Source organism: Dendropsophus ebraccatus, chromosome 9 (genome assembly GCF_027789765.1).
Source record: "Dendropsophus ebraccatus isolate aDenEbr1 chromosome 9, aDenEbr1.pat, whole genome shotgun sequence".
Classification (NCBI taxonomy): domain Eukaryota; kingdom Metazoa; phylum Chordata; class Amphibia; order Anura; family Hylidae; genus Dendropsophus; species Dendropsophus ebraccatus.
The window spans coordinates 94,085,946-94,113,784 of NC_091462.1; the positions used below are offsets into that span (position 1 = coordinate 94,085,946).

At 43.5% G+C, this 27,839-nt stretch overlaps 1 protein-coding gene across 3 annotated transcripts; it reads right to left on the reverse strand.

Annotated features, from left to right (window-relative positions):
• On the reverse strand, positions 1 to 27,839 carry IL21R (interleukin 21 receptor). 3 transcript variants are annotated; one of them, XM_069982025.1, is made up of 9 exons: positions 27,754 to 27,839; positions 19,349 to 19,439; positions 14,783 to 14,897; positions 13,772 to 13,956; positions 13,370 to 13,515; positions 13,109 to 13,286; positions 10,960 to 11,056; positions 9,803 to 9,887; positions 1 to 1,958 (listed from the first exon to the last, which is right to left on the reverse strand). In XM_069982025.1, the coding sequence occupies exons 2-9, from the start codon at positions 19,416 to 19,418 to the stop codon at positions 1,227 to 1,229; spliced, it is 1,608 nt and encodes a 535-aa protein (XP_069838126.1). In that variant the 5' UTR covers positions 19,419 to 19,439; positions 27,754 to 27,839; the 3' UTR covers positions 1 to 1,226. The 3 variants fall into 3 exon arrangements, with proteins under 3 accessions (XP_069838126.1, XP_069838127.1, XP_069838128.1); XM_069982026.1 differs by lacking the exon at positions 27,754 to 27,839 and adding an exon at positions 24,004 to 24,077; XM_069982027.1 differs by lacking the exon at positions 27,754 to 27,839 and adding an exon at positions 23,809 to 23,896.

Below are 27,839 nucleotides of genomic sequence, written 5' to 3' on the forward strand. Positions count from 1 at the left end.
AGTATGTAAAGGTAAATCCCCCATTTCCTATTTGCAATACATTAAAAAGCAATAAAAATACTAACATAAAATTGATATCACTACGTCTTAAAAGTTTAAACTATTAAAATATCATGTAATTTATTTTGCATGGTGAACACTTCACCCTTCTCTGGAATTTTACTTTGGGTTGACCTTGTACTATATGGTACATGGTGTCAATGATACCAGTACAAACAACCGCTAACCTCACACAGGCCCATTGGTAGGGGGAAAAAAAGGTATGGGTCCCAGAATATGTCAATGCGGAAAAAATATTCAAAAATTTGTAAAACATAAAAAAGTATTATTTGATATCGCTGTAATAGTATAGACCCACAGAATAAAATGAACATTTCATTTATACCACACAGTTAAAATATGGCAGCTGTGCATACTTCATACATCAAAAGTTTTTCACTATATTCGATGGTAAGTTACACACACATGGTAAAACACTTATGGCAGAGTGAAGAGACAATAAAAATGCTGTCACCAAAATTGCTGCATTAGGAAAGGATCAATAGTGTTTTGCCAATGTCCCAGGGTACATAGAGTATTGCAGGTGTTAATGCAAACATCCCAGGTGGTTTTGGCAAGGATTTCGTCTGGGGCTACACAACTAATCCCATTTCCATGACCAGAAATCACAGTGTCTCACTGCTTTTCTCACCATCGGAAATCACCATGTAGCCCCAGTCTTATGGTAACAGTGCATAGGTCTAAGGCAGTGGGAGTTTTCAACTCCACATCCCTGGTGGGCTAGAGCAGATAAAAGAGACACTGTTTTATACCTGGAATCTAGTGGGTTGCACCAGTGTCTCCTCTGTAACAACTGATAGCTTAGTCCTCCCTGTTCTTAATCGGGACCTAATAACTCTATGATCGAGCAGAGCACTTATTACTCTTTCGGTCTGATCCCCAGTGGGCGGCTCATGAGATTTTCGATATGGTGTGGATACTATGTGCACTCTTCTTTGAGCTAAACACAGTGGTAGCACACATATCTCTACTGAGAGTATAACACCAACAGCTGAGTGAGCAGGACTAGGCTGGGACAGGTTCTAAGCCTTCTTAAAGTAAACCATGCATATTTCCAACTACTACCTGAATCAACAACCTGAAAACACAGAAGTTGCTTGCACTTCATTATACAAAGAGTGAGCCATAGTTCCATAGAATTCTACAGCCCTCCGCATGGTCTTTGACTAGAGCGCTTTGGGCACCCATTGCTGCACATAATTTCTTCTACTTATTACATCTTCTTCATTGTCCAGATCTGGTTTTGTTGGAATGTCATTATGTCCGAAATCACTGTCCACCGGACTTCCACATTCAGAGTCTACAAAACCACTGTCAATAGTGTCCATGTCCAGGCGTATCCTAGGATAGCCAAAGTCACCACTATTTCCTGAGTCCGGAGACAGTGGGTTATAATTATCATCCTTATAAAACACATTCTCATCATCCTCACGGGAAGGAGATTCCTGCAGTTCCCATTCTTCTGGAGGTACTGACACCAAGTTTAATATATTTATGGATCTAAGGAAATCTTCCTGAAGACCAGACTTTAATGTTATTGTGCTTTGTGGGTTTGATCCTTGATCTAGGAGGCGATCCAACATGTTGCCACTATCAAGATTAACGTCAGGGTAGCTATCGTCTCCACTCCTTTCTTCTTCATTATTGAGGTCATCAATGGTGGTGGTGGTAGAGATCATGCATTGAAAACCACATGGCGCACCAGGCTCCTCTTTCATGCAGCCACATATTCTGAAAACGTCATTCTTCTCAGTTAAACACATCTTAGGAAGAAACAGCATCGTATTTTTCAATTTATTGCCTGAATTATTGAAGTCGACTTCAAGATCTTCTGTGTAAGTGGAGACTCCCTCATATGGGGTTATTGGGAATGGGATGTAGTGAGGACCCAACCAGCTCTGTGAAAAAAAATTCAAGAAAATGATAAAATAATTCACCCTACACAGAATACTAATTTATACAAAGCCATATTTAAAGGATAGTGATTACAAAGAGCACTCCAAAGCACACCATGACAAGCGGTAGCAGCATGGAGGGCATTATAGAGCAGTACTGAGCACTGTAAGCTAGAAACACCAGGTGTGTGGTCTCCTTGCAGATTTATATTCCTTCTGACACTTTTCAGTCTCATGGCACAAAACAAAACACCACCTAAAGTTTCCTGTCTCGTTTTCTTAAGTGCATGTGTAAAGAACACTGCAAGTTTATCTAGGGTTGCAACTTCACCTCTGCATCCTCAAGATGGTGCTAAAAGATACTCTGTAGAAACAGCTGAGATGGTGTGTGCATAGATCAAACGTGCTGAATTCTGATCTTAAGGACTACAAGGGGGGACAAGGATGGGTTAAATAGTAGACAACTGCATGTAAATATACTGCAAAAGGCTCTGTTCCAAAACTATGCATGAGTCCTGCAGGGAGATGCCGTAGGGTCTCTTTATTCACACATCTAGAATTATCCACCAATGTGTCTACTGTCCCTGTTGCAGTATATTCAGTGGTTTTGCACTTAAAATGATTTCTCGTTTTCAGTCTTGTCTTGACTACCCTCCTTTTTGAGCTTTTTTTCTTTATGACGTTTGTGTATATAACACGATCATTTTGTTCTTTACTCTTAGCACTTATACAGTATATATACTAATTGGGGTAAACCACATCCTTTATCGCATTACTGTATGTATGAGGTTCCATTTACAATAATTAATGCTGTGGGTGGAAAGATTTTGCCGGTAAATTTCTTACCAATATTCTTTTTTCTTTGAAATTTTTTATATTTTACTAGTTTTATGGTGTTTTAAAATTTGTGGATTATTCTGTATTAACCCTTCTTATGTGCGAATATGGGCTATTGATGTAAGTAGAGTTTTGTAGAATATCACACTCTCACACCTCAGATACAAGTGACACATGCAATGCTTACACTTAGGACATAGGTGATATGTGTGATAATTACAAATGGGAGACGTGCCGTGCTAGTGCAACAAAGACATACTGTAGGACACATGCCATACACAAAGCAGCTCATCCGTAGGACACATGGAAAGTATTTTTGCACTACGGGTTTATTTCGTCCAGTGGCACATATCAAACATGTAAGTACCCATCATAGACATAGACTCCTGTGTTAAAAAAAATTGCGCAGTATATATTTTCTTTACAGGATTTAACCATCTAAATGAAGGCTAAAGAGACCCTTTTTTGTCATTAAGTTATTGGGATCCATGAAAACGTATACGTCATAACTATAACGTGTAGGTATAAGTTGAAGAGTGCCTTATACCCTAGCCAAACATAATGGGAAAAAAAGTCCACTATTTGAATATATACTGGCACTACTGTAATGGGCAATCCCAAGCAAAGGACGTGTCTATAGCAAATGGCTTTGGAACTAGGGATGGTCCGAACCCGCTCGGCATCGCTGTCCCGCTGTCTGCCTGCTCCGTGCAGCGGGCGGATACAGCGGGAGGCCTATGGCTATGGCTGTATCCCAGTTTTCCAGGCGTTCCTCCCACTGGATCCGCCCGCTGCACGGAGCGGGCAGACAGTGGTAATCATTGCGGAGGGTTCGGGTTCGTCCGAACCCCGTCCGAACCAGGTTCGGACCATCCCTATTTGGTACAGTAATGCATTCGGGAAATGCACAGCTGCAGATAAGACTGTCTTTAATCCAATACCTGAAGAAGAACATAGCGGCACTCGCCACAATCTGCAAACGAATACTTTATTCCAGGGTTAGAAGCATCGTCAAACAGGTGCAATAGACATAATGGGGGACATTTATTAAGTCCGCCGTTTTTTTACGCCGGACTTAAAAATGTCCCCGCATCTCCAGCGCTACGGGGATTTATGTAGAGGCGGACTGCCTCTACATAAATCCGTGCGCTCGGCCGAAAACCTACGCCAGCTGAGGACTGGAGTAGGTTTTCGGCCTATCTTTTGGTGGAATGGATGGTGAATCGCGCGGACTCTGAGTCCGCGCCCTCCGTTTCGCCCCCTTCACACCCCCTCCCCGCCCCCCCCCGCGTACTTGGCGGAAAGTGCCGATTTGAGAATATTTTATTTGCAAATCTGCCATTTGCGAATAAAATAATGCGCAAATCGCCACTTTCCGCCGAAAATAATCCGTACGCCGGATGATACATGTCCTTCAATGTGCTAATTCTATAAATTGCACCTGTTTGACCCTGCTTTTAATCCTGGAATAAAGTGTTTGTTTACAGATTGGGGTGAGTGCCGCTACTTTAAAGGCCCTATTCCACGTAACGATTATCGTTCATAAACTCGCTCCAACGACCGCTCGTTAACGATAATCGCTTTGTGGAATTGGTGTAAACGAGCGAACGACAAAGGCGAAATTGTTATACTGTTGTTCAAAATTGTATTTCAGCATGTCGAAAAAAAGTCGTTGGTCTTTGAAAGACAATTCGCTTATCGGTTCGTAAAATTAGAAATCTTTCAGTCGTTTGTAAAAAGGTTTAAAAAAAGTAGGTGTGTCGTATGGTCATGATCACCCCGTCGAACCTTTTAAACGACCATGTAACGACCGCAAAATATATCGTTCACGTTATGTGTTATCGTTCGCTAAAAAAAATCGTTTAGTGATCGTTAACGAGCGGTCGCTGGAGCGAGTTTATGAACGATAATCGTTCTGTGGAATAGGGGTATTATTCGGGTTTTGGATTTTAGTGTGAAAAGACACCTGGTTCCTGACTAATAAATTCCCTCCATTCAAGCAGGATCTCTCTCTGAGACACATCCTTTGCAAAAGTAACTTACGCCCCTCGTTCATTGTTGTACAAAGTGAGCCCCCTCCTATCTAGGCCCCTGTGCATCTTCACTGGCTTCAAAGTCAATATGTCTGCCTCTCCATCTATTGGCCCTGCTGTATTGGTTGCAGATTATAAAAAGGCCTCTTCATATTAGCATTTCCCAGTCATATAAAAGTGTAGGACCGCATAATATTGTCATCCCTCATAGATTTTATATAGCATATCATTATCAGACACAACAACATGAAAAGCCATTGGTGGTTAGGGGCAGGGCCCAGATATAGCATTTCCCAGGACCCAGGATGAAGAAAGTATATGAAAACTACAGAAAATCTGCAACCTCCCTGGTTTCAGATCTACCTCGGTTAGTTTGTCTTGATTATAACAGGAAATCACAGGAAACGGAAATCTTCTTTCTTTGTATTCTTGTGGCTGCACAAGTTTGCAGGTAATATCCCTATTCTGCAGGTAAAACGGTGGTATGTTCTGTAAACTTTTGCAGACAACCAGGGCCGGCCTTAGGGTAGATGGCGCCCTGTGCAGAATATTCTATCGGCGCCCCCCCCCCCCCCCCCGGGTGATTGTAGCCCATCCCAAGCCTATCTCTTGGAGACACACACTGTATATACTGCTTACACCAGGGGTGGAGAACCTCCGGCCCGCGGGCCGCATCCGGCCCCTGAGACCTCCCGATGCGGCCCGCGGCCCGCAGCTCCCCTGTGATGCGCGCCGCTCTGGAGGAGGAAGGAGCCGGCATACACCGCATCCTCCGGTGTCTGTGACAGCTGCCGGACACAGGAGGATGCTGTCTATGCCGGCTTCTTCCCCAGCAGAGCGGCGCGTGTCTTCAGTCTCCTGCGGGCCGCGCGCGATGACGTCATTTCATCGCGCGCCGCCTGCAGGAGAAAGACTGGCACAGAGGACCTGGGACAGAAGAGGACATGGGCAGCGTGGGAGCGGAGGTAAGGTGAGTGGGATGTTTATTTTTTTTATTTGGGGGTTAACTAGGCCACCAGGGACATGCCTGATGGGGGTTAACTAGGCCACCAGGGACATGACTGATGGGGGTTAACTAGGCCACCTGGGACATGACTGATGGGGGTTAACTAGGCCACCTGGGACATGACTGATGGGGGTTAACTAGGCCACCAGGGACATGACTGATGGGGGTTAACTAGGCCACCAGGGACATGCCTGATGGGGGTTAACTAGGCCACCAGGGACATGCCTGATGGGGGTTAACTAGGCCACCAGGGACATGCCTGATGGGGGTTAACTAGGCCACCAGGGACATGCCTGATGGGGGTTAACTAGGCCACCTGGGACATGCCTGATGGGGGTTAACTAGGCCACCAGGGATATGCCTGATGGGGGTTAACTAGGCCACCAGGGACATGACTGATGGGGGTTAACTAGGCCACCAGGGACATGCCTGATGGGGGTTAACTAGGCCACCAGGGACATGCCTGATGGGGGTTAACTAGGCCACCAGGGACATGCCTGATGGGGGTTAACTAGGCCACCAGGGACATGCCTGATGGGGGTTAACTAGGCCACCAGGGACATGCCTGATGGGGATTAACTAGGCCACCAGGGACATGACTGATGGGGGTTAACTAGGCCACCTGGGACATGACTGATGGGGGTTAACTAGGCCACCTGGGACATGACTGATGGGGGTTAACTAGGCCACCTGGGACATGACTGATGGGGGTTAACTAGGCCACCAGGGACATGCCTGATGGGGTTAACTAGGCCACCAGGGACATGACTGATGGGGGTTAACTAGGCCTACCAGAGGCATCACTGGGGGGGTTAACTAGGCTACCAGGGACATGACTTGGGGGTTAACTAGACTACAAGGGGCATCACTGGGGGGGTTAACTACAATAGCAGGGGCACTAGGGGAACAATACCTTGCCTTGCCCTGGGTGCTGCTAACCCCCGCTACTAACTGCCGCACACGGTATGCGGCCCTCGAATGATTTTATTAATGCCCGACCGGCCCTCGACATGAAAAAGGTTCCCCACCCCTGCCTTACACAGACAGATACAGTCACATATACACATACAGACACAAGGGGGAGGTTCATCAAACATGGTGTAAAGTGAAACTGGCCCAGTTGCCCCTAGCAACCAATCAGATTCCACCTTTATTCCTCACAGACTCTTTGGTTGCTAGGGGCAACTGAGCCAGTTTCACTTTACACCATGTTTGATGAATCTCTCCCACAGTGTATATACTGCTTACACAGACGCACAGTATATATATCCTGCAAACACAGACACACATACAGTCACATATACAGATACACACTACACATACCCACCACTGGGAGTTGTTGTTGTCCCACCAGAGCCGCACAGGAGCATGCTGGGAGTTGTTGTCCCACCACACAGAAGTATGCTGGGAGTTGTTGTCCCACCACACAGAGCCACATAGAAGTATGCTGGGAGTTGTTGTCCCACCACACAGAGCCACATAGAAGTATGCTGGGAGTTGTTGTCCCACCACACAGAAGTATGCTGGGAGTTATTGTCCTACCACACAGAGCCACATAGGAGTATGCTGGGAGTTGTTGTCCTACCACACAGAGCCACATAGGAGTATGCTGGAAGTTGTTGTCCTACCACACAGAGCCACATAGGAGTATGCTGGGAGTTGTTGTCCTACCACACAGAGCCACATAGGAGTATGCTGGGAGTTGTTGTCCTACCACACAGAGCCACATAGGAGTATGCTGGGAGTTGTTGTCCTACCACACAGAGCCACATAGGAGTATGCTGGGAGTTGTTGTCCTACCACACAGGGGCATGCTGGGAGATGTTGTCCTACCACACAGAGCACTAACACACACAGAGCACACACAAACTCCACTAACACACACAGACAGAGATAGATAGATATACTCACAGTCACACTGCAGTAGTAGTGGAGAATGTCTCTGCCCATGAGGAGAAGCAGGTAGAGCCGAGGATCACACTGCTGATGTCTCCGTCGGGGGAGGGGGCGGGGTTATGGGCCTCTGTGAGCTGGGAGACGCTGTGGGGGGCGGGGGATGGGGGCCAGGCTGCAGTCACATGTGGAGAGAAGAGCTTCCTCGGCTGCTGTGCTGAGGCAGGGACGGATATATGGCCTCAGGGGGATGCAGGTGGCGCCCCCCTCCTGCCGGGAGTGCACAGCGCCCTGTGCGGCCGCACTGCTCGCACACCCCTAAGGCCGGCCCTGCAGACAACACAGTATATAGGTGTGGTTTCCGCCACATGTGGCTGTCTCAGCATTTATACCCAGCGAAAGGCCAATTTTAGATGAGCGGAATATGGCCACATTCTTCTGTTTGTATTAAGTCCCAGCCCAGTCCAGGCATAATAGATTGAGATCATCAGATCCACTATCAGGGCCTTAATACAGATGCTAAATTTCCAAATTTTAAACCAGCGAAAGGGTCTTCATTACATGGTTAGGAAGAATTGTGGTGGGCGCAAGTAATGCACAGATTATTTTCAGCTTAAAGGGAATCTGTCACTAGGTTTATTCCACCTTAAGGCTGCGTTCACACTACGTATATTTCAATCAGTATATTTCAGTCAGTATTGCAACCAAAACCAGGAGTGGATTAAAAACACAGAAAGGATCTGTTCACACAATGGTGAAATTGAGTGGATGGCTGCCATATAACAGTAAATAACTGCCATTATTTCAATATAACAGCCGTTGTTCTAAAATAACAGCAAATATTTGCCATTAAATGGCGGCCATCCACTCAATTACAACATTATGTAAACAGATCCTTTCTGTGTTTTTAATCCACTCCTGGTTTTGGTTGCAATACTGACTGAAATATACATATACTGACTGAAATATACGTAGTGTGAATGCAGCCTAAATGAGTGCAGGATACACTAGATATGCTGAACAGATCGGTGTATTACTTACATCATTTTGTTCAGCCGTTCTCCTAATATGTAGGAGAATAGGATTTTTGCCACACCCCTCCCCCCACCCTCCAGTTGCTGATTAACAGTTGACTGCCTATACACAGCATGGATAGATAACTGCCAATCAGCAGCTGGTAGGCGGAGTTTTCTGCTTCTTATGAATATCCAGGACTACTGGGCTCATTCCTATAATGGAGAGGACTACTTATTGTCCATGTTGTTCAGGAGGAGATCTCTGAATGAGCCACACAGAACAAAGTAATTGATACATCATTCAGCTTCTCTGTCACTATTTTATGCTACCCTGAGATAGGACAGCCTAAACCTGCTGACAGAGTCTCTTTAAAGTGCTCCTGTATTTCAGCAATCTAATAAGAACCATAAGAGGGCGCTGCACTTAGCAATGCCAATGCATCTAGAGGGCATGCTAAAAGTTATCACAACAGCTAAAGTACCACACGGTGAACACTCCAAGGATAAAGCATGCATACTATACATATTGAAAAAGTTACATTGAAGAAATTGTAAAAATAAGAGAAACATGTCTGTTTTCCTCAGTGGGAAACAGTACCACTCTGGTGGTGTCTGGTATTACAGCTCCATCACAATCACTTGAACGCAGTACCGGACACAAACATAGACTAAAGTGGTGCCCTTTCTGTTCCTTTATTAGTCACCAGACGTGGTTTTAGAGAAAAATATATAAAATATCAACATGCTTCGCCCATATGATCAGATATCTGAGCAAACATGCAGCTAAATGTCACATTACACGTCAAATGAGGAAGTAAAACTATTTTATTTTCCAGATCGTGCGAGTTCAAGTGTTTTCTCGCAGAGCCGAGATGTTTACTGCAAAGATGAGCAAAGTGTAATTTCCACCATAGGTCAGGGCAGCTGTGCGCTCCTATGTACCCCCACAACTCCTACAGGTCTTCGGTTTATAGCATCGTCCATAGCGTTAACCGTAATTGGCTTCTTCTACTAAACTGTGACTAATCTTAAAAATAGATATCTGTTTTTTTTTTGTGTTACCTTAAAATCTCCTTGATGGCCTTCATAGAGCGGTATGAAAAAGGTCTTCGGGTCAGGGACCAGCACCCACACCTTTTTCCACATGCTGCGAATAAAAGAGAAACAGGAAATTTGTGTAGTGAACAGGAAAGCTTTGCCTTTTATGAATGGCCATGTCAGTCTGAGGGCAGCTGCGGAGAATGATACCATCAGCCTAGTGTTCATATTAGAACTGATGCTAGCACCCTTGACCTTAGACGTCCATAGAATTGGGATGTTGCGTCTTTATAGACCCGGAAATATGATTGTTCAGAGGAGAATCTTTAAGTATTCGTGCCGCGAGGCAAATAAGTGACATGTCAGTTCCTCTTTGTGAACCCAACAATGGACCCCATTGAGGACAATGAAGGTTATCCTGGTGTGGATCCACAAATCTGAGGGTCAGCCTTGAATTTCTGCCATGTAAATATATTGAACGGTATTTGACTCCGGCAGTCTTCCCGTTCCGTGGGGAAGGTGGAGACAGCCCGAGTACCGCCTGGAATACAGGAATACAACCTATGGCCCAGGCTGTATTCCTGTTTTCCAGGCGGGACTCGGGACTGTCTCCATGTTCTCCATGGAACGAGGAGACTGAGGGAGTCAAATACCAATGGCTCGAGTTCCTACAAACCTGAACATCAGCGCTGTTCGATCATCTCTAGTTATTTGGACACTGCCATATTGAATAAAACAAGATATTCTTTCCCTAAATAATTGTTCCCCAATGTATGTCTCTTCAGCCAAGAAAAAACAAACCCTTTCCGACCTAAACAGCTAAACATGTCAGAGTAATTTCTATTCAGTCTAGTTCTTTCTGCTAAGGAAAATATATAATATAAAATCAGATCTATATCACTTCATCCAAGGGTGTGGAAAGAGAGGCCACCATAGATACATCCAAATTGGTGATGGTTCATGCCATCACATCATTCTATTACTAGAGGTAAGGTCATGGTGCTTTCTATGTTCCCATCCCTTGTAGTAGACGTCTTTGGAGAAATGGAAATGTTCACTAGCCTATTTGAAACTGGGATCAAGTCAACATGCAGCTCTCTTCTAAATGGGATCCATAGCCAATGCAGGTTCTACATCAAGAGTATAAATGTAAGTGTAAAAAACAAATAAGATGGACTTACAGTGGTGAATATCGAAAGCAGGTTACTAGGATCACCAGAAATGCCACAATGGCAACTATCCCTGAAATCATCCCAATCTGCAGTCTGATTTTTTCTTCTGAAAAGGAATGAGAAGCAGAAACTATCATCTTGGTGATTCCCAGATAGACATTTTTTCACATATTTTTACAATGCAAAAAATCTCCCAAACATTCTGTGGAAGCCAAGGGCTTAAGCACATGACAGAACCTGAATAGGCCCTAGTTTGGAGTTACATAACCTACACGTGCTGCTGTACAGGCTCCATTGGGTGCTGCCTGTTGGTGTCTATTTTTCTATAGAAGGTAAGCTTCTAGGGACAATATACAATGTTTAGTGGAGCATGTTACATGCATGAAACCAGAGACATATCCAGATACAGAAAGGGCCAAATTGGGCAGGGTCCATGGTGCACATCTGATTTTGTCCATGTCTGGCAACAACTGCACTACAAAATGGCCAAACATGGCAGAATATTGGGGGCCCCAAAAAGTTGATTAAAGAAAAACAAGGGACATCGCTCCATGGTGCAGATCAGCTGGACTAAAAGGGGTGAAGGGATAGAATATGGTAACCCTCACCCGATAGAGTTGTGCTGAACAGGAGGCACAACTCTCGGAATAGCATGAAAAGTATAAACCTGCGAACCGCAGCCAATTCACCAAGGGAATAATGAGGAAAAACACCACCAAACTCCAACAACGAGGATCCAGGTGCAGGTTTGACTAATGGTGACCAGATGAATAAGGTAAAACTATAAAAGTTTATTAAAAAGACCCAAGGCGTTTCGGAACCGTACCGGTTCCTTTTTCAAGAGTCATATAACATTACAGGAGAGACACACAACACAACTTATACCAAAAGGAAATAGTGATGTCAGAGTTAAAGAGCTGACACAAAACATATACAATTTATTAGTACTACAGCTGTAACTACATAAAAAAACATGCAAATAGCATACAAAACAGCGTGCAAAAATATATAAAAAGTTAACCCTGATGGGTGGAGTAGCTTCACCTACCTTATCATTATTTCTTTTTGGTTAAAGTTGTGTTGTGTGTCTCTCCTGTAATGTTATATGACTCTTGAAAAATGAACCGGTACGGTTACAAAGCGCGTTGGGTATTTTTAATAAACTTTTATAGTTTTACATTATTCATCTGGTCACCATTAGTCCGACCTGCGCCTGGATCCCAGTTGTTGGAGTTTGGTGGTGTTTTTCCTCACAAAAAGTTAATGGCATTTGGCAGAAAATGGTCTAAATCTTAGGGCCCTATTACACACAGGGAAAATTGGCCAAATCTGCCTGATTCAATAATAGAGACGTCGATCAGCTGATGAAATGATCATCACCTGATCGTTGCTTTAGGCCCAAACCTAAAATCATTGGCTGCCGACCGTGCATCGCTACGTGTAATAGTGATGCATGGCCGGCGGCTGACAATTCTGCAAACAGTATACATTGCCCATTCATGCTCCAGGGCTCCTCCTGCGGTCTGCTTATTCCGGGGTCGGTCACTGCAGCTTCAGAGTGGCCTGTCTGAGCTGACTGGCCACTCAGGCAATCACTGGCCGTGGCGGTCCCGGCCAGAGATTGGCTGAGCAGCCTGTCAGCTCGGCAGGAGGAGCCCTGGAGTGTGGATAGGTAATGTATACTGTTTAAGCAGGGGCTGCAAGGACATCGGTAACAATGTCTGTGCAGCCTTTGCTAAATGATTATCGGGCGGTGTATTAGGCCTAGTAAATGAGGGCTGATCTACCAGATCGGCGGTCCTTTACAGTATTCATTAGGCCCTCATCCGCCCATGTAATGGGGCTCTTAGTCTATAGTGTATGACCAGCTTTAGACATGTTATATAATAATACTGGTGTGGGTCTGAAGGTCCAGGTGAACAAGATGGCACAAAGCCAGACTCTGGTTTTATAAGGCCCCTGAATTGGGTATAGCCGTACATGAATGAACAGCCTTGGTTGCTATGCAACTCTATGGTTAATCAATGGCCCAACTTTTTTTTTTTCTACCATAATGCCAAGTCACATATCAAGAAATACTTAACCCAAAGAACCTTTTTCAGGACCAAATTTATTCAGTTTTTTCATGACCTACAACAGTTTCACAAATTCTTCATACCATCTATTGGGGTAGTCCACGTTACAGATGCGCTCCATTCACTCCAGTGACCACGATATATAGATGTGCTTTTAGGGTTTGCTCGGATCCTGGCTACATATTCTTCACCCGCTTGAAAAGTTGACCTCAGGAGGATCACATTTTTTTCATCTTCAAGGATGTTGACAGTCGTTTGTTTCTAGCAGACCATAAAAATGTACGGCTCAATCTTTAACCAATATTCAAGAACCTATAGAATTGAAAATAGACACATCTTCTTACCAGCCATGACTCTCCGTACTTCTTATAGCTCAGCTCATAGGCTAGCTCCCCACCTCTCATGATGTCGTCATCATAGATAGTCTCCCAGGAAATGTTATAGTGCTCAGACAGAGACACTGTGAGATTCACTGGCGGCACAGGCTTGACTGTAGAAAAGGACATAATTTCACCATAAACCTCTAATTCAACACTGTCTACAACAATACCTTCAAATTAAGGGGGCTGACTAGGATTTAGAAAATGGTCTCCTAATTTTTAAACAAACAGCGCCCCTCTGACCATAGGCTGTGACTGGTATTACAGCTAATTTCTAATCAAGTCATTGAGGATGAACTGCAGTACCAGCTACAGTAATCTTAGATATCCACTATAACCATTCTTAGAAGCATCGGCATAACTTACATTTGTGACCCAGAGTGAAAGGTTTGCAGATCTGATGCGAGTGATATCGTCCATTGATATTTGTTGTTACGGTAATTGTGCACGTGTCATCTACGCTAAAGTCTTCCATATTAATCGTGCATATGTACTTGTGTTTCTTCTCACACTCAACCAGGTGACACGTATCCTCTGACTCCTCTAAAGTCCTTTGAAGAAACAAATACTCTTAGTGGTTGTTTGTAAATTTTGCTAATAATTTGCAAAAGTGTAGATCCATTGGGTCCAATAAAACCAAATGGTAGAACGTACCCAGGAAGAGAGATACCTATCATATTTTTAATAACCTGACATAAGGGCAGTGATAATCAATGGGAATTTTTTTTTAACTGTAGGGGAAAGGCTCTGTGGTTTTCTAAAGAAGTAGCAGACAGTTGTCTTGCAGCTGGAGCATTACCAATATAGATAATAGGCATGACAGTGCTGAGAGCATTAGTGTATTAAAGGGGTACTCCAGATTTTTTTCCCTCCAAATCAGCTGATGTCAAAAAGTTATAAAGGTTTATAAATTATTTATTTTAAAAGTTTAATAGAAATTTAATTAAAATTTAATTAAATTTAAATTGAATAGTCTTATGTACCTATCAGATGTTGTCTACCCTGCAGGAAGTGGTGTATTCTTTCCAGTCTAACACAGTGCTCTCTGCTGCCACCTTTGTCAGTGACAGGAACTGTCCAGAGTAGCAAATCCCCATAGAAAAATTTTCCCGCTCTGAAACAGTTCCTGACATGGACAGAGGTGGCAGCAGAGAGCACTGTGTCGGACTGGAAAGAATACATCACTTCCTGCAGGACATACAGCAACTGATAAATACTTGAAAGACTTGAGTTTGTTTTTTTCTTAAATAGAAGTAATTTACAGATCTATATAACTTTCTGACACCAGTTGATGTAAAGTATAATAAAACCATATAATTTATAGGAAAATATTTTTTATGACTTCTAGTGTTACCATAATAAGATTTATATTCTTACCAATTTGCAGTCAGTGTATAGGAAATGCTGGGATTCAGATCTTCTTCCTTACGGTATTCACATGCCAATGTGTCAATGAAGTCTATATAACAGAGGAGATCTTGGCAACACTGAGCTGAAAATCAGAAAAAAGACCACTGTGAATTTCTTCTTCTTTTAAAGGGAAACCTGACATCTGCATTCTTATTCTCTAATGATTCCTCAGTGTATTCCTCCCCAGGGTATCCACTACACATCTGGAATTAGTGATCTGGATGTGGAGAACCATCTACTTACATAGAATGTGTATATCTGTGTTAGAAAGTTGGTTAAAGGAGAAGTCCGGTAAAAATTTTTATGAAAGTATTGTATTACCCCCCAAAAGTTATACAAATCACCAATATACACTTATTACAGAAAATGCTTATAAAGTGCTTTTTTCCCTGCACTTACTACTGCATCAAGGCTTCACTTCCTGGATAACATGGTGATGTCACTTCCTGGATAACATGGTGATGTCACTTCCTGGATAACATGGTGATGTCACTTCCTGGATAACATGGTGATGTCACGCCCCAACTCCCAGAGCTGTGCGGGCTGTGGCTGCTGGAGAGGATGATGGCAGAGGGACACTGAGGGACACAGGCAGGGGCGTAACTAGAAAGGGCAGGGCCCCATAGGAAACTTTTGATTGGGCCCCCCTTCTTTTCCCCATCCCACTGTAGGTAATCCCCCTTTTTGTTAGCTCTCCATCCAGTAGATAGCATATGTTAGGCCTCTCCCCTGGTAACTCCTGCAGTAGATAGTGCCCTTCATGGTAGAAATCACCTCTAGTGTCCCCCGTGGTAGGCATCTCACCTTGTATCCCCCACGTACATAGCGTCCCCCCGAAAAGACATCTCCTCTAGCATCCTACACCCCCCCCCCCCTTCCTACACATAGTGTCTCCCATGATAGGCATCTTCCTTGGTAGTATAATGACAGCTCAGGAGGCCCAGTGTATTGCAGGGACCGGCCCCCTGATGTGGTGGGCCCCATAGCGGTTGCTATGGCTGCTACAGTGGTAGTTACGCCCCTGGACACGGGGCACTGGAGGGACACTGAGCACCCCTCTGCCATCATCCTCTCCAGCAGCCACAGCCCGCACAGCTCTGGGAGTCGGGTCGTGACATCACCATTTTATCCAGGAAGTGAGGCCTTAATGCAGTAGTAAATGCAGGGAAAAAGCACTTTATAAGCATTTCCCATAATAAGTGTATATTGGTGATTTGTATAACTTTTGGGGGGACATACAGTACTTTAATAAAAATTTTTACTAGACTTCTCCTTTAAGTCGATCAGTTGGGGTCTTTGTGCTGATCGCTGGATATAGCTAAAAGAAGCGCTTGGCTGTACACTTTACTTCCTGGACAGGTTCCATAGACTTCTATGTAACGTGTCAAAAACTTTTTCTAAAGTGAAAGTATATGCAAGGTAGGTTAGCACAGCATGAATGGCTTGTAATATGTTCTAAAGGTGCCATGACAGTAATGGTTTTATCTCCTTACTTGAAGGGGTTATTCCAAGAATTAATTTATCACCTATTTGAGAACAGTGCTCTGCTCCAGAAGGCCAATAGTGGGTGAATGGAACAGAAGTGCTCAACCTTCACTCTATTGAGAGGACAAGGAGCTCTCCTTCTGGTAATCATTGAAGATACAGTAGGTGATGTTATAATCTTAGGATAACCCCATGACCTATCCTGACATGTCTGTATTAGTAGATACTTGTATTTCCCAAGTAACAGTGTTAGGCCTTCACACGTTCAGTAAAGTTGTCCATAATTGCGGATCACAGTTCAACTTAGAGAACATTTATATTGGGCTATTCACACAGTCTGTTTTAATTTTGATCTGTTATCCTTTCCTTAAAGGGGTAGTGCGGCATTTCAAAATTATTCACTAAATAACACACATTACAAAGTTATACAACTTTGTAATGTATGTTATGTTAGTGAATGGCCCCCTTCCCCATGTTCCCACCCACCCATGCTAGACCCGGAAGTGTAGTGCTCTATACTCACCTGAGCATAACTGTGCTCAGCCAATCGCCGCTGAGCAGCTGATGACGCGGCAGAGGGGGGCCTGCATGAGGGACGGATGGAGCGGTTCGGCCGCCCTCCTGAAGATGACATCATTGTCCCAAGATGGCGGACGGGGGTCGACACGAATCAGGTGAGTATAGAGCACTACACTTCCGGGTCTAGCGTGGGTGGGGGGAAACACGGGGAAGGGGGCCATTCACTAACATAACATACATTACAAAGTTGTATAACTTTGTAATGTGTGTTATTTAGTGAATAATTGTTTAGCTCCGCACTACCTCTTTGAAAAAATAGACATCCTAGTGCGGATTGTGATTGCGGTACGGATTGCCAATAGAATTCTATGGGATCTGTATTTTTTACAGACATCATGGATGTCCCATCCATAATGTCCATAAAAAAAACACTGAATAAATCTATGCAAACTAGTAATATTCACATTTTCCGGAAACAAATGCAAATATGAATGATTTTCCACGGATCACGGAGCAAAAAATAGCGGGAGGTTTTGAGGCCCAGAAAAATCACTGAATGTGTGAATGAGGCCTTATCAGTGTTGCGCTTTTCTTTTCAGTAGGTTGTCTTCATATACAGTCTGACAATACTGTATAGGGACATATATCCTATTATGTGGACACTGTCTTTTTTATATGTCACAGGGACATGTCAAAACTTTCGATTGGTCAGGGTCTCAGCAGAGACCCCCACCAATCAGGAAAATGAGCTGGGAAAAGCGTTCAGTGGCCCATTTAACTCCCTGTCCTCAGTGATCTCTGTCCATACTTTTCCATTATACGGCTAGGAGGCCATTGGATGGAGATGACTGACAGTTGGGAAGTGATGTGCTCGTTTCCCCACTCGTTCTCCTAAATGGTGGAGGTCTCAGCAGACCCTAACTGATAAAAACTTTGAACATGTTCATTTCCCTATTCTTCTGAATAGGTTTATTTTAGCGGCAGGCACATGGATTTCTGCAAGTCCATGGGTCAGAGGTATCTGCTGTAAATCTACTGTATGTGAATATACCCTAAAAAGACAAATGGTAATGTTGAGTTGTCAATTTAAAGGAAAAGTCGGGGGCTTCAATTATTTTTGGAAAAGGCAGGGGCAGGTGGGGTAACATAATAACGACCACTACTCACCTGTCCCGTGCCTGTCCAACACTGGACTGACGCTACGGGTCCCCGCTGGCCTCCGGGATCTTCTTCTTAGGGGCCTATTCCACAAGCCGATGGGGGCCCGATCAATAATGTAAACGAGTGCTGATCTACTAGATCGGCGCTGGTTTACTGTGCCTATTACACGGCCCGATAATCGTTTAGTGAGGGCTGCAGGGACATTGTTAACGATGTCCTTGCAGCCCTTGTTTAAACACCATACTTTACCTTAAACATGTTGCAGGTCTTCTCCTGCGCTCCTTCTTTCTCCCAGTCCGGCGCGCAGCAGCAGCTTTGGAGCGGCCTGTCTGAGCTGACAGACCGCTCAGCCAATCACTGGCCACGGCGGTCCTGGCCAGTGATTGGCTGAGCAGTCTGTCAGCTAGGTCAGGCCGCTCTGAAGCTGCTGCTGCGCACAGGACTGGGAGGAAGAAGGAGTGCAAGAAAAGACCTGCAACATGCATGGGTAAAGCATGGTGCTTGTGGAATCGTCGGTCGCCCTTCGCGCAATGCTATTCCATGCAGCAATGCATGTTTAATGATTTTAGGTTTGGACCTAAATAAACGATAAGCCAATGACACGACCATCGGCTGATCATTGCCTCTATTCCACGGAGCGGAATAGGACCCTTAGCCAACGTCACAACCTCGCTGATTGACAGCCCACTCTGCGACCAGGGTGGGACGCCGCTCCAGTCACTGATTGGCTGAGCGGGCTGTCTATCATCCGGGTCAGGCATTTTCTCCTGAGTCGTGATGTCATCACAACTTGGGGGAAAATACCTCCTGGCGGGGGTCCCGATACTTTTGGCACGGGCCGAGGTCAGTAGCTGTTCCGTATGATGTTTCCCCCCTGACCTTGCCGGATTTTAAAATAAAAAAAAACAACAAAACCCTGAACTTCTTTAATTTTAAATTTTCATGAAAACTAATAAAGGAATGTCACAATACTGTATAGAAAGCTTAACCACTTCAACATTGTTGTTTAAAGTATATTCTGAAACCAACATACGTCATGTCAAAAAACAAGAACAAGACGATAAACATGAATGATAATACTGGTAATGTATATTCCGACTTTGAGACACGACATCTGATAAATGACCTTTTAGTTAAACCTATATTGTTGGCATTGAAACACTTCTATAGAAGTAGCAATATCATGTGGTGAGTCATTTCTTTCATGTGTTATTTTAGTTTGTTAGTGTCTGAGTCAGCAGAGGTTTGTGTAGAGGTTTTGTATTGATGTGGCTAGTAGGGGGAAAGAGCGTCTATATAGGGGGTGCGGTGAGTGATGGAAAAAACAGCAGGCACAGGTTCAGGCACTCATACGTAGGGTGTACTTACAGACCGGGGCAATGCAGCCTAATGCCAGAAGTATCATCGCTAGCGGTTCCCAGCTCTTGTTCTTCCTCATTTTAATATCCTTTGATCTTTCCTGTAATAAGAAGTAGATTATATATCACCACTGGAATATTCTTTACGTATACTTTTGATTCAAAATCACCTACCATTTTATGTATACAGCTCTCATACACTCTGTATATGTATGGTTGCAGACTATGTATTCCGTGTAGTCATATTCTTTTCAGTATGCTTATTAAGTGCTTTTTTCCCTGCACTTACCACTCCATCAAGGCTTCACTTCCTGGATAAAATGGTGATGTCACGACCCAATTCCCAGAGCTGTGCGGGCTGTGGCTGCTGGAGAGGATGATGGCAGGGGGACACTGAGGGACACAGGGCACTGGAGGGACACTGAGCATCCCTCTGCCATCATCCTCTCCAGCAGCCATAGCCCGCAAAGGTCTGGGAGTCGGGTCGTGACATCATGATTTTTTCCAGGAAGTGAAGCCTTGATGCAGTAGTAAGTGCTGGGAAAAAGCACTTTATAAGCATTTCCTGTATAAGTGTATATTGGTGATTTGTATAGCCTTTGGGGGGCAATACAATACTTTAATAAAACGTTTTGCCGAACTTCTACTTTAACATGACTTGGGATTCATAGGGGTTGTCTGAGGAGCAGAAGATGACTGAAGCTTTCTGCTCCCTGGACCTTCCGTATGTCAATCTTAATAGTTCAGGAAACAAAAATTATTTTGGGTTTATGAAGAAGTTAAAAGAAACAATGGGGGAGATTTATCAAACATGGTGTAAAGTGAAACTGGCTCAGTAGCCCCTAGCAACCAATCAGATTCCACCTTTCATTTTCCAAAGAGTCTGTGAGGAATGAAAGGTGGAATCTGATTGGTTGCTAGGGGCAACTGAGTTATTTTTACTTTATGCCATGTTTGATAAATCTCCCCCAAAGCGTTCAAAGCATAAGCTAAAAAGGGTAATGAGTTTCATTTTTGGTTTTCTATTTTATAAATGCTAAAAAAAATGTGCCATTATTGTCCATTAGTTGAGCCTGGTTTATCAGCTCATGGAGCTAAAAGTTTATTAGCCCCCTCCCAATGATCGATTAGAACGAGCGGGGAGTAGTGAATAGCTAAATACCTTGGCTGAACCTTTCAACTTTTGTGGATTCAGCCTGTCTAAAGTGTATGCCAGCCTCCCGACTTTCCCTCGATAGATGATGTCAATAGACAGAAGGGTTGAGTTTGTTGGCTTTTTACTGTCCAACCCTATTGTGGTGCTGCACCAGCAGTGTGGTGGAAGACCGGTCACTTACCAGATGGTGAAGTGTGACGCCACTGTAGTAGTGGATGGTCGGGGAATAGCTCAGCCAGGTGTTATGTTGTCGTGACGCCGGTGCCGGTTGAGCACACAGGTATGATCGCACACCTGCTTTAATTTTTTAGAAATACTTGATACAGTGATATACAGCGAACTTCTATCTTGACAATACACTTTAGACTTTGGAGACAGGATCTGTGCTGAGAGCTGATAGAGTAGTTGAGCCGTGCTGGCTGAATTGCATGCTGAGAGGTAGAAGAAGTTCAGAGAAGTAGAGAGGAGGATGTCGCAAGGGTCCCAACCCAATGTAGTACTGTGCTCTGCCAGAACTTTAGAAGTAGAATTAGTAGAATACTTGAGAGTAGAGAGAATACTTGTGCCCATGTTTTGACTCCTTGGTCTTTGCACCACCTATTGCCCACCAGTGTCGGGCGACCCGTCCTATGAGGGTTACACAAGCTTCAGTCCTTGTTACCTGGGTTGAGCAGAGTGGTCAGAGTTTTCTGATTACACCTGTGCAGCGAGATAGGCTTCTAGCAACTTTGCTCTACCTTGATCAGTTCCTTTTTCTTCAGGATACTGTCCTGCACCTTTAGACTTGTTCGCGGCGTGGGCTGGGATGATCTCTGACTTTGTCCTCTTTGTGAGCGTTTAGCACTGCATAGCGTGTAGAAGTGCTGCATTCAGGAAAAGGTTGTCTGTTCCCATATTGCTGTTCTGTACTACACCTCAGACTACACTGGACTTGTCCTCTAACAGGGGACCTGGCATAAACCAGGGCCCAAATTGACTGCTGCAGGGACTGTGTCCTTCCTCTACAGAAACCAGAGTGAGACTTACTAAAGGTGGGGCAACACTTCCACTCCCCATGTGACAACTTCCTACAGCATACGTAATACTTGCTGTGAGTGGGTGAGAAGAGAGTGCAAGAGAAGAAAGGAGAAAGGAGATAGGTAGAGAAGAGAAAGAGGTCTCATTGGTGCACAGATCACAGAAACAATAACCCTTTAGTTACCTACAGCTGTGCATACTATCGACATCTTCTGGCAAAACTTAGGTACTACTTTATTACCACTATTACTTTGAAGTACAGGCTTTTGCGAGGGGTGTAAAAACAAGTAACACCCGTGGTGGGACACCACATAATTGTCCTAGGAGAGGTCAGACAGCACCATAGTTGGCAAGCTGTAACCTACCCAGATCCATCTAAAGAAGAAGCATGAATATTTTGCAGTATGTAATGTCTTTCATATATATGAACAAGTTGGGAGAGATAGCTGTCGGACAAACAAATTTGACTTGACTTGGCAGTTATTGAAATGTATGGTCACCATTACCCAGTTTCTATCAATCTTTTGAGGTTGACCTATCAATCAGCCCTCAAAGTGAGCCAAGACCCCTAACAATTAAGTCCTCTGTCTAATGGACTATATTTCTTACTTAGGTCCCCAAGCCCCTTCATAGGTGGGCAAATTTTTTTTATTAATGTCGAAAATCTTTGAAATTACCTTTAAGTAACAAAAAGGTTTTAGGTGCTTTTCCGAAAGAGCAGCTAGAGGGAAGTTACTATATTGACAGTGTTACAATGTACTTCACAAGTTGACGGGTGACAATATCTATGGTATTTGTTTCCGTGAGAAAGTTGAAAAGTTAGTTTTCCATGGCAGAATAGCGAGACATAAGGAACAGATAGGTGTGAGTGTGACTGTAGGATCAGACTTCAAAATTTGTTTCTAGTCTGTAACCATAGAGATATATAGACTATATGGACATTGAGCCCCATCTTTGAATCATCATAGTCTTTAAAGGGATTTTCCAGCACTACAAAAACATGGCCACTTTTCCCCCTACTGATGTCTCCAGTTCAGGTGCAGTTTGCAATTAAGCTCCATTTACTTCAATGGAACTGAGTTTCAAAACCCCACCCAAACTGGAGACAACAGTAGGGGGAAATTGGCCATGTTTTGTAGCGCTGGATAACCCCTTTAAGTTTATTCAGTCCCAGTGCCACAAGTTTATGAAATCCAGCATTTACTAATACTGTCTGCCAATACAAACATTTGTGAAAAAATGGCTTATTTCAAAGAGCTTACCGAGTTTACCAGTGCTGTCTTATAATAGGTGACGCTGTTGCAAGAAGACAGATCCTGAAATTTCATTCTCCTAGATCTTCCACCATTATTATTGAGCAGTAGAAGGTTTTTAAAGTGTCACTGTCACTTCACAAAACTTTTGACATGTCATAGAGACATGTCAAAAGTTTTGATCGGTCCAGGTCTGAGTGTTCAGACCTGTACCGATCGCAGCACGTCCTCTCCCGAGTCTGAGTCACGTGATCAGTCGGATTTATAATGGATCTCTATGGAGCCCAACTGATCAGTCTGACTGATCATATGACACAGAGCCAGGAGAGGACACACTGCAGCGCGTCTTTTTCCGGCTCAGTAGCGGTCTGGACACTCAAACCCGGACTGATCAAAACTTTTGACATGTCTCTATGACATCTCAAAAGTTTTGTGACATGATAGTGACCACGCAAGGGGTGCCGAGTGCATATAAATAACCAATGCTTCACTGACTTCACTGAATAACTGCAGAGTTCTAGCTGCAGTCATCTGGGTTGCCGGGAGCTTTATGGCATTGGTTTTCATGGCCATACAGCTTTAAGCCTTATATGACCAAGCACAGTGCCAAGAGTCAGATGGAGTAGTGTAATGCACTGTTGGAAATGTGTCCTATAGAGTTCAGATCATGCTTCCGTATTTGGTGTCTGATGGACCAGTCTGGGTTTGGTGAATTTGGTGAAGGAGTTGTTCTTTGGGGGTTGGCCTAGGGCCTTCGTTCCAGTATAAGGAAATCTTAATGTTTAGTTTAGGTTTAGTCATTTCTGTTCCAGCATGACTGTGCCCCAGAGCACAAAACAAGGTCCATAAAGGCGTTGTTGATGCCACACAGACCCCTGACCATAACCCTATCCACCACCTTTGAGATTAACTAAAACAGAGATTGTGAGCAAGCACCTCAATGTCTGACCCCACAAATGCTCTTCTGGATGAAGGTGCAAGAATTCCCACAGATACCTCAAAATGTCTTAGAAAGTCTTCCGTAAAGAGTGGAGACTGCTATACCTGGAAAGACAAGCAATTCCATATAATTGTCTATGGATTTAGAATGGGATGTCCTAAAGACTTAGGTGAAGTGAAGAGTGCCTAATACTTTTATCCAAATAGTTTAGATCTGCATAGGAGCTGCTTGCCCAGCTCCTTTATTGCCTTTATTGTTACAGTTAATGTATGTCTGCAAATGCATACTATATATCTTACATAAAGTGAAGGGCCAGCTCTGCAACTAATTTTGCTCTATTGTGTCTGATGCAAAGACACAATGGGGGAGATTTATCAAACATGGTGTACAGTGAAACTGGCTCAGATCAGATTCCACCTTTTATTTTCCAAAGAGTCTGTGAGGAATGAAAGGTGGAATCTGATTGGTTACTAGGGGCAACTGGGCCAGTTCTACTTTACACCATGTTTGATAAATCTCCCCCAATATTCATATTAAGTAGGCTATACAGTAAGTTGTTCCGGACAAACTTACTGATACAGTAAAAGTGAGGGAAATTTCGAGGCTCTAGAGTCATTATGAACTTCATTATTTGCATATCATCTCTAGGGGTTTTACATTAATATCTATTTGAGTGCATTGAACCTGTGGGAAGTTCATGCAACCAGGTAAATATCTCCAACTTAATACAAGTTAGGATATGTAAAAATAAATAATGCAGGTTTATAAAAAGATTAAAACTTGAAGGTAAACCGTGTATATGAGCCTGTCATAGATTATATTGTATGATCTGTAGGGATGGATGTGATGGGATATGTAACTGTTTCCACTATTGTTGGTGTTGTGGTTAGTCCCAGTAAGACCTACCAACCAGTTTCCCTATCAAACTTGAGCAAACTTACCTATTCTTGTGTTTTTTTGTTAGAAACCTCTTTATGCACAAGGAGAACCTATCAACTCCATACAACTCCTGGCCAGGTCCTTAAAGGAAACCTGTCATCACTTGCTGCCCAAACCATTAGTCATCAGGCGTTCTCTGGGGGCTTCACCATGCTCCACCAGCCTTGACTGATAAATCTCAACCTGTTTTGCTAAAGGGAGACATCTATCAATCAAAGCTGGTGGGGCAGGCAGAAGCAACCAGGGACTGCCCCAATGGTTCAGACAGCATAAACGTGATCACAGGTCCGCTTTAACCAAGTGCTGATAATCACAGGAATAGGGTATGAGTATTTTATTTCTTAATGATTCCAGAACCACGTCTTGAAGTTCCAGAAAAAATCTATTCCAAAAAAAGTTCCAAAAAAAAATCTATTCCATGCCCCGTTCCGTACCTAGCATGGTCCGATTAGAATATTGTCAGAAGTTCCATTGGACTACATCAGACACTGGCGCTTGACACGCTTGAGGACAGCGCCAGGAGCGCTCTCACTGCCACAACCACTGCGACCTTTAAAAGGCTCTGGATTGGGTCAAAATGTCCATTTTGTCACAAACTGAAATAAACCTTGTTTTTGTATTGCACCTGCTAGGTGCTCAATTTTGTGAATACCTGGCACATTTGTGCCCTATTGCACGGTGTTAAATAAACGTATGAACACTTTTGCATACTACTAATGAGTGCTCCGGATTTTCTTTACTATATGACTTTGGGTTGCCCCCACTTCATGTAAAGCACCTACAAAACCAGACACCTGTTGTGCACCCCTATCTTTTCTAAACGTACATCAGACACTGGGGCACATTCGTGGCTGTTACCTCTGCAGGATGAGACTCCTGGGATCACTGCTTGGTGGGACCATTTCAGTAAATGTAAAAGTAAATCAGTAACTGTATAGAATTCAGACGGTATGATTGCACCCGGGCCCTAAAGCCTTAGGGGCTCATATGTAACATCACTATAAAAACATCCTTTATTGGCTCCCCCCATCTTCGGTCCATCCATTACCCAAAACTTACAATACTGCAGATGCTCAAATCTAATTCTCTGCTTGTAGCTGCGTTTAGATCCATACCTGAGGCCGAAACTGATCCAATTCTAAAACGCGTTGTCTTAGTAAATCATATGGTCCCAGCAGCACTTCTGTTCACAGTCTGGTTTTCGCCCTACTCATTACTCTTTTTATGTCTGAATTTCTATTTTTAACAACAATCGTGTCTTAAGCAACACCGTATCAGAGACTCTCCAAACCTCTTCCTCTTTTCTTATTTCTTTTTAGTCATTTTCTTCAAATTTCAGTGAAGTTTTACTATGGAGGCATTTTACTATTAAGAAACCTCATTCTTAGTACTTCACTAACACGCTCTTACTAGGAGAATCACTTCTCTTACAAGCAGGAGCTATTCCAATCATAGGGGAGGGAAGTGGTAGGAAATCTATTAGGTCACTTAGGGCCCTATTCCACCGGACGATTATCGTTTGCATAATCGTTAACGATTAACGATCTCAAATGACCGCTATTGCGAAAGACCTGAAAACGTTCACTCATTTCCATGGAACGATAATCGTTACTTATGATCGTAATTGTGATTGTTTTTCTTCGCTATTTATTCGCTATTGCACTCGTATCTATTGCGAACGACTGAACGATTTCTTATTCAATGCGAACGATTTGCAAACGTTTTGCGAACGAGTAACAATAAAAATATGTCCAGGTCTTATAAAACGATCATCGATTTCTCGTTCGGTCGTTAATCGTTAACTGCATTTCAACCGAACGATTATCGTTTAGATTTGAACGATTTAACGATAATCTGAACGATAATCGTCCGGTGGAATAGGGCCCTTACAGACCAGCAAATTGCTGCGCAGATCCTGAAAAAAGCTTTATTTATAGACTACAGGTTGAACATAAATCCAGTCTCTCCAAGGTAGTGGTTTTACAAGCATAAAGGTAATACAGACAATGTAGGTAAAGCTTGATATAGGTATATTATGGCTCTATATAACCTATAGACACTGAAGAAGACGCCAGATCAGCAGTGAAACACGTTGTAAGCAATAAAAGAGTAAGTGCATTAAATGCATTAGATCTGCTGCTTCTCTATACATCCTGTGCCTGAGACAGAAGGGATATTTTTGTTCCTGTCTGTAATAGGGTGCCATATGGAGGCACAATATAATGGCCCATGGAGTTCCTATGGTTTTATAATAGGGACTCACACTATGGGTTAAGAATAATAATATCTATAAAATGAATCTGAAAATATTCAAAAGCCTAAAGGATGCTGTATATGTTTGTTTTTTTTAAAGGAGAAGTCCTGCAGATTATAAAATCAGGCCCGCCCCCGTGGTGAGTGGCAGGACCGGCCTCGGGACCCCCGACGGAAGGCATTTTCCTGAATTGTGTTGACGTCACCACTCGGGGCAAAAGGCCTGTCCCAGCTAATGGACTGACCGCTCATCCAATCAGTGACTGGAGCGGCGTCCTGCCCTAGTCATTGACTGGAAGAGCGGCCAGTTAATCAGCAGGGTCACGACATGTACACCCCAGAAACACCGGAGCCTGGCAGCCGGTCCCACCACTCACCACTGGCACAACGTAAGTTAGTACTTGCAATCAATTTCCCCCCTGCCAGCTGCACAATTTTATAATCCACCGGACTTCTCCTTTAATGTCACTAGAAATAAAGCTTAACATTGTAATAAAACACAATTGTCGGATATTTGCTGCACTGTACTTTTTGGCAACTTTCAGACGACTCTAAAAAAAATGTCTTCTGGAAATGTATTTTTCTTACCCTGAAAAAATGTCTCGAAATGTCTCAGCATATGCCTACATGTGTAAGAATCCTTCAAACAATGTGCCGTTATACATGCCATATTGTATACCTGTGTATTGTAAAACGCTTTACGCACAGACACAATGTTATCACCTATAGGTAAAACTACACAAAACGTCCAAAAACATCAAAATAAAATAAAATTGTAAAATAATTATTGATTGAACTGTATAAAAATGAATAATTTGGAGAATTTGGAGAATAATAATAACTAGACAATGTATTACCTTGCTTTAGATTCCCATTGTGTCTGCTATGGCCAGTCCTCTAGGGGGTTCATAGTCTAAGCTCAGCTATGACTTCACATTGGCAG

What these genes read in the sequence shown, in the direction of transcription:
- IL21R (XM_069982025.1), bottom strand. Translation starts at nt 19,418, where the DNA reads ATGAGGAAGAACAAGAGCTGGGAACCGCTAGCGATGATACTTCTGGCA. An exon ending in TGCTTTCGATATTCACCACT is followed by an intron (nt 9,888 to 10,959) that starts GTAAGTCCATCT and finishes TTTTATTCGCAG; the next exon opens with CATGTGGAAAAAGGTGTGGG. An exon ending in GCCATCAAGGAGATTTTAAG is followed by an intron (nt 1,959 to 9,802) that starts GTAACACAAAAA and finishes TTTTTTTCACAG; the next exon opens with AGCTGGTTGGGTCCTCACTA.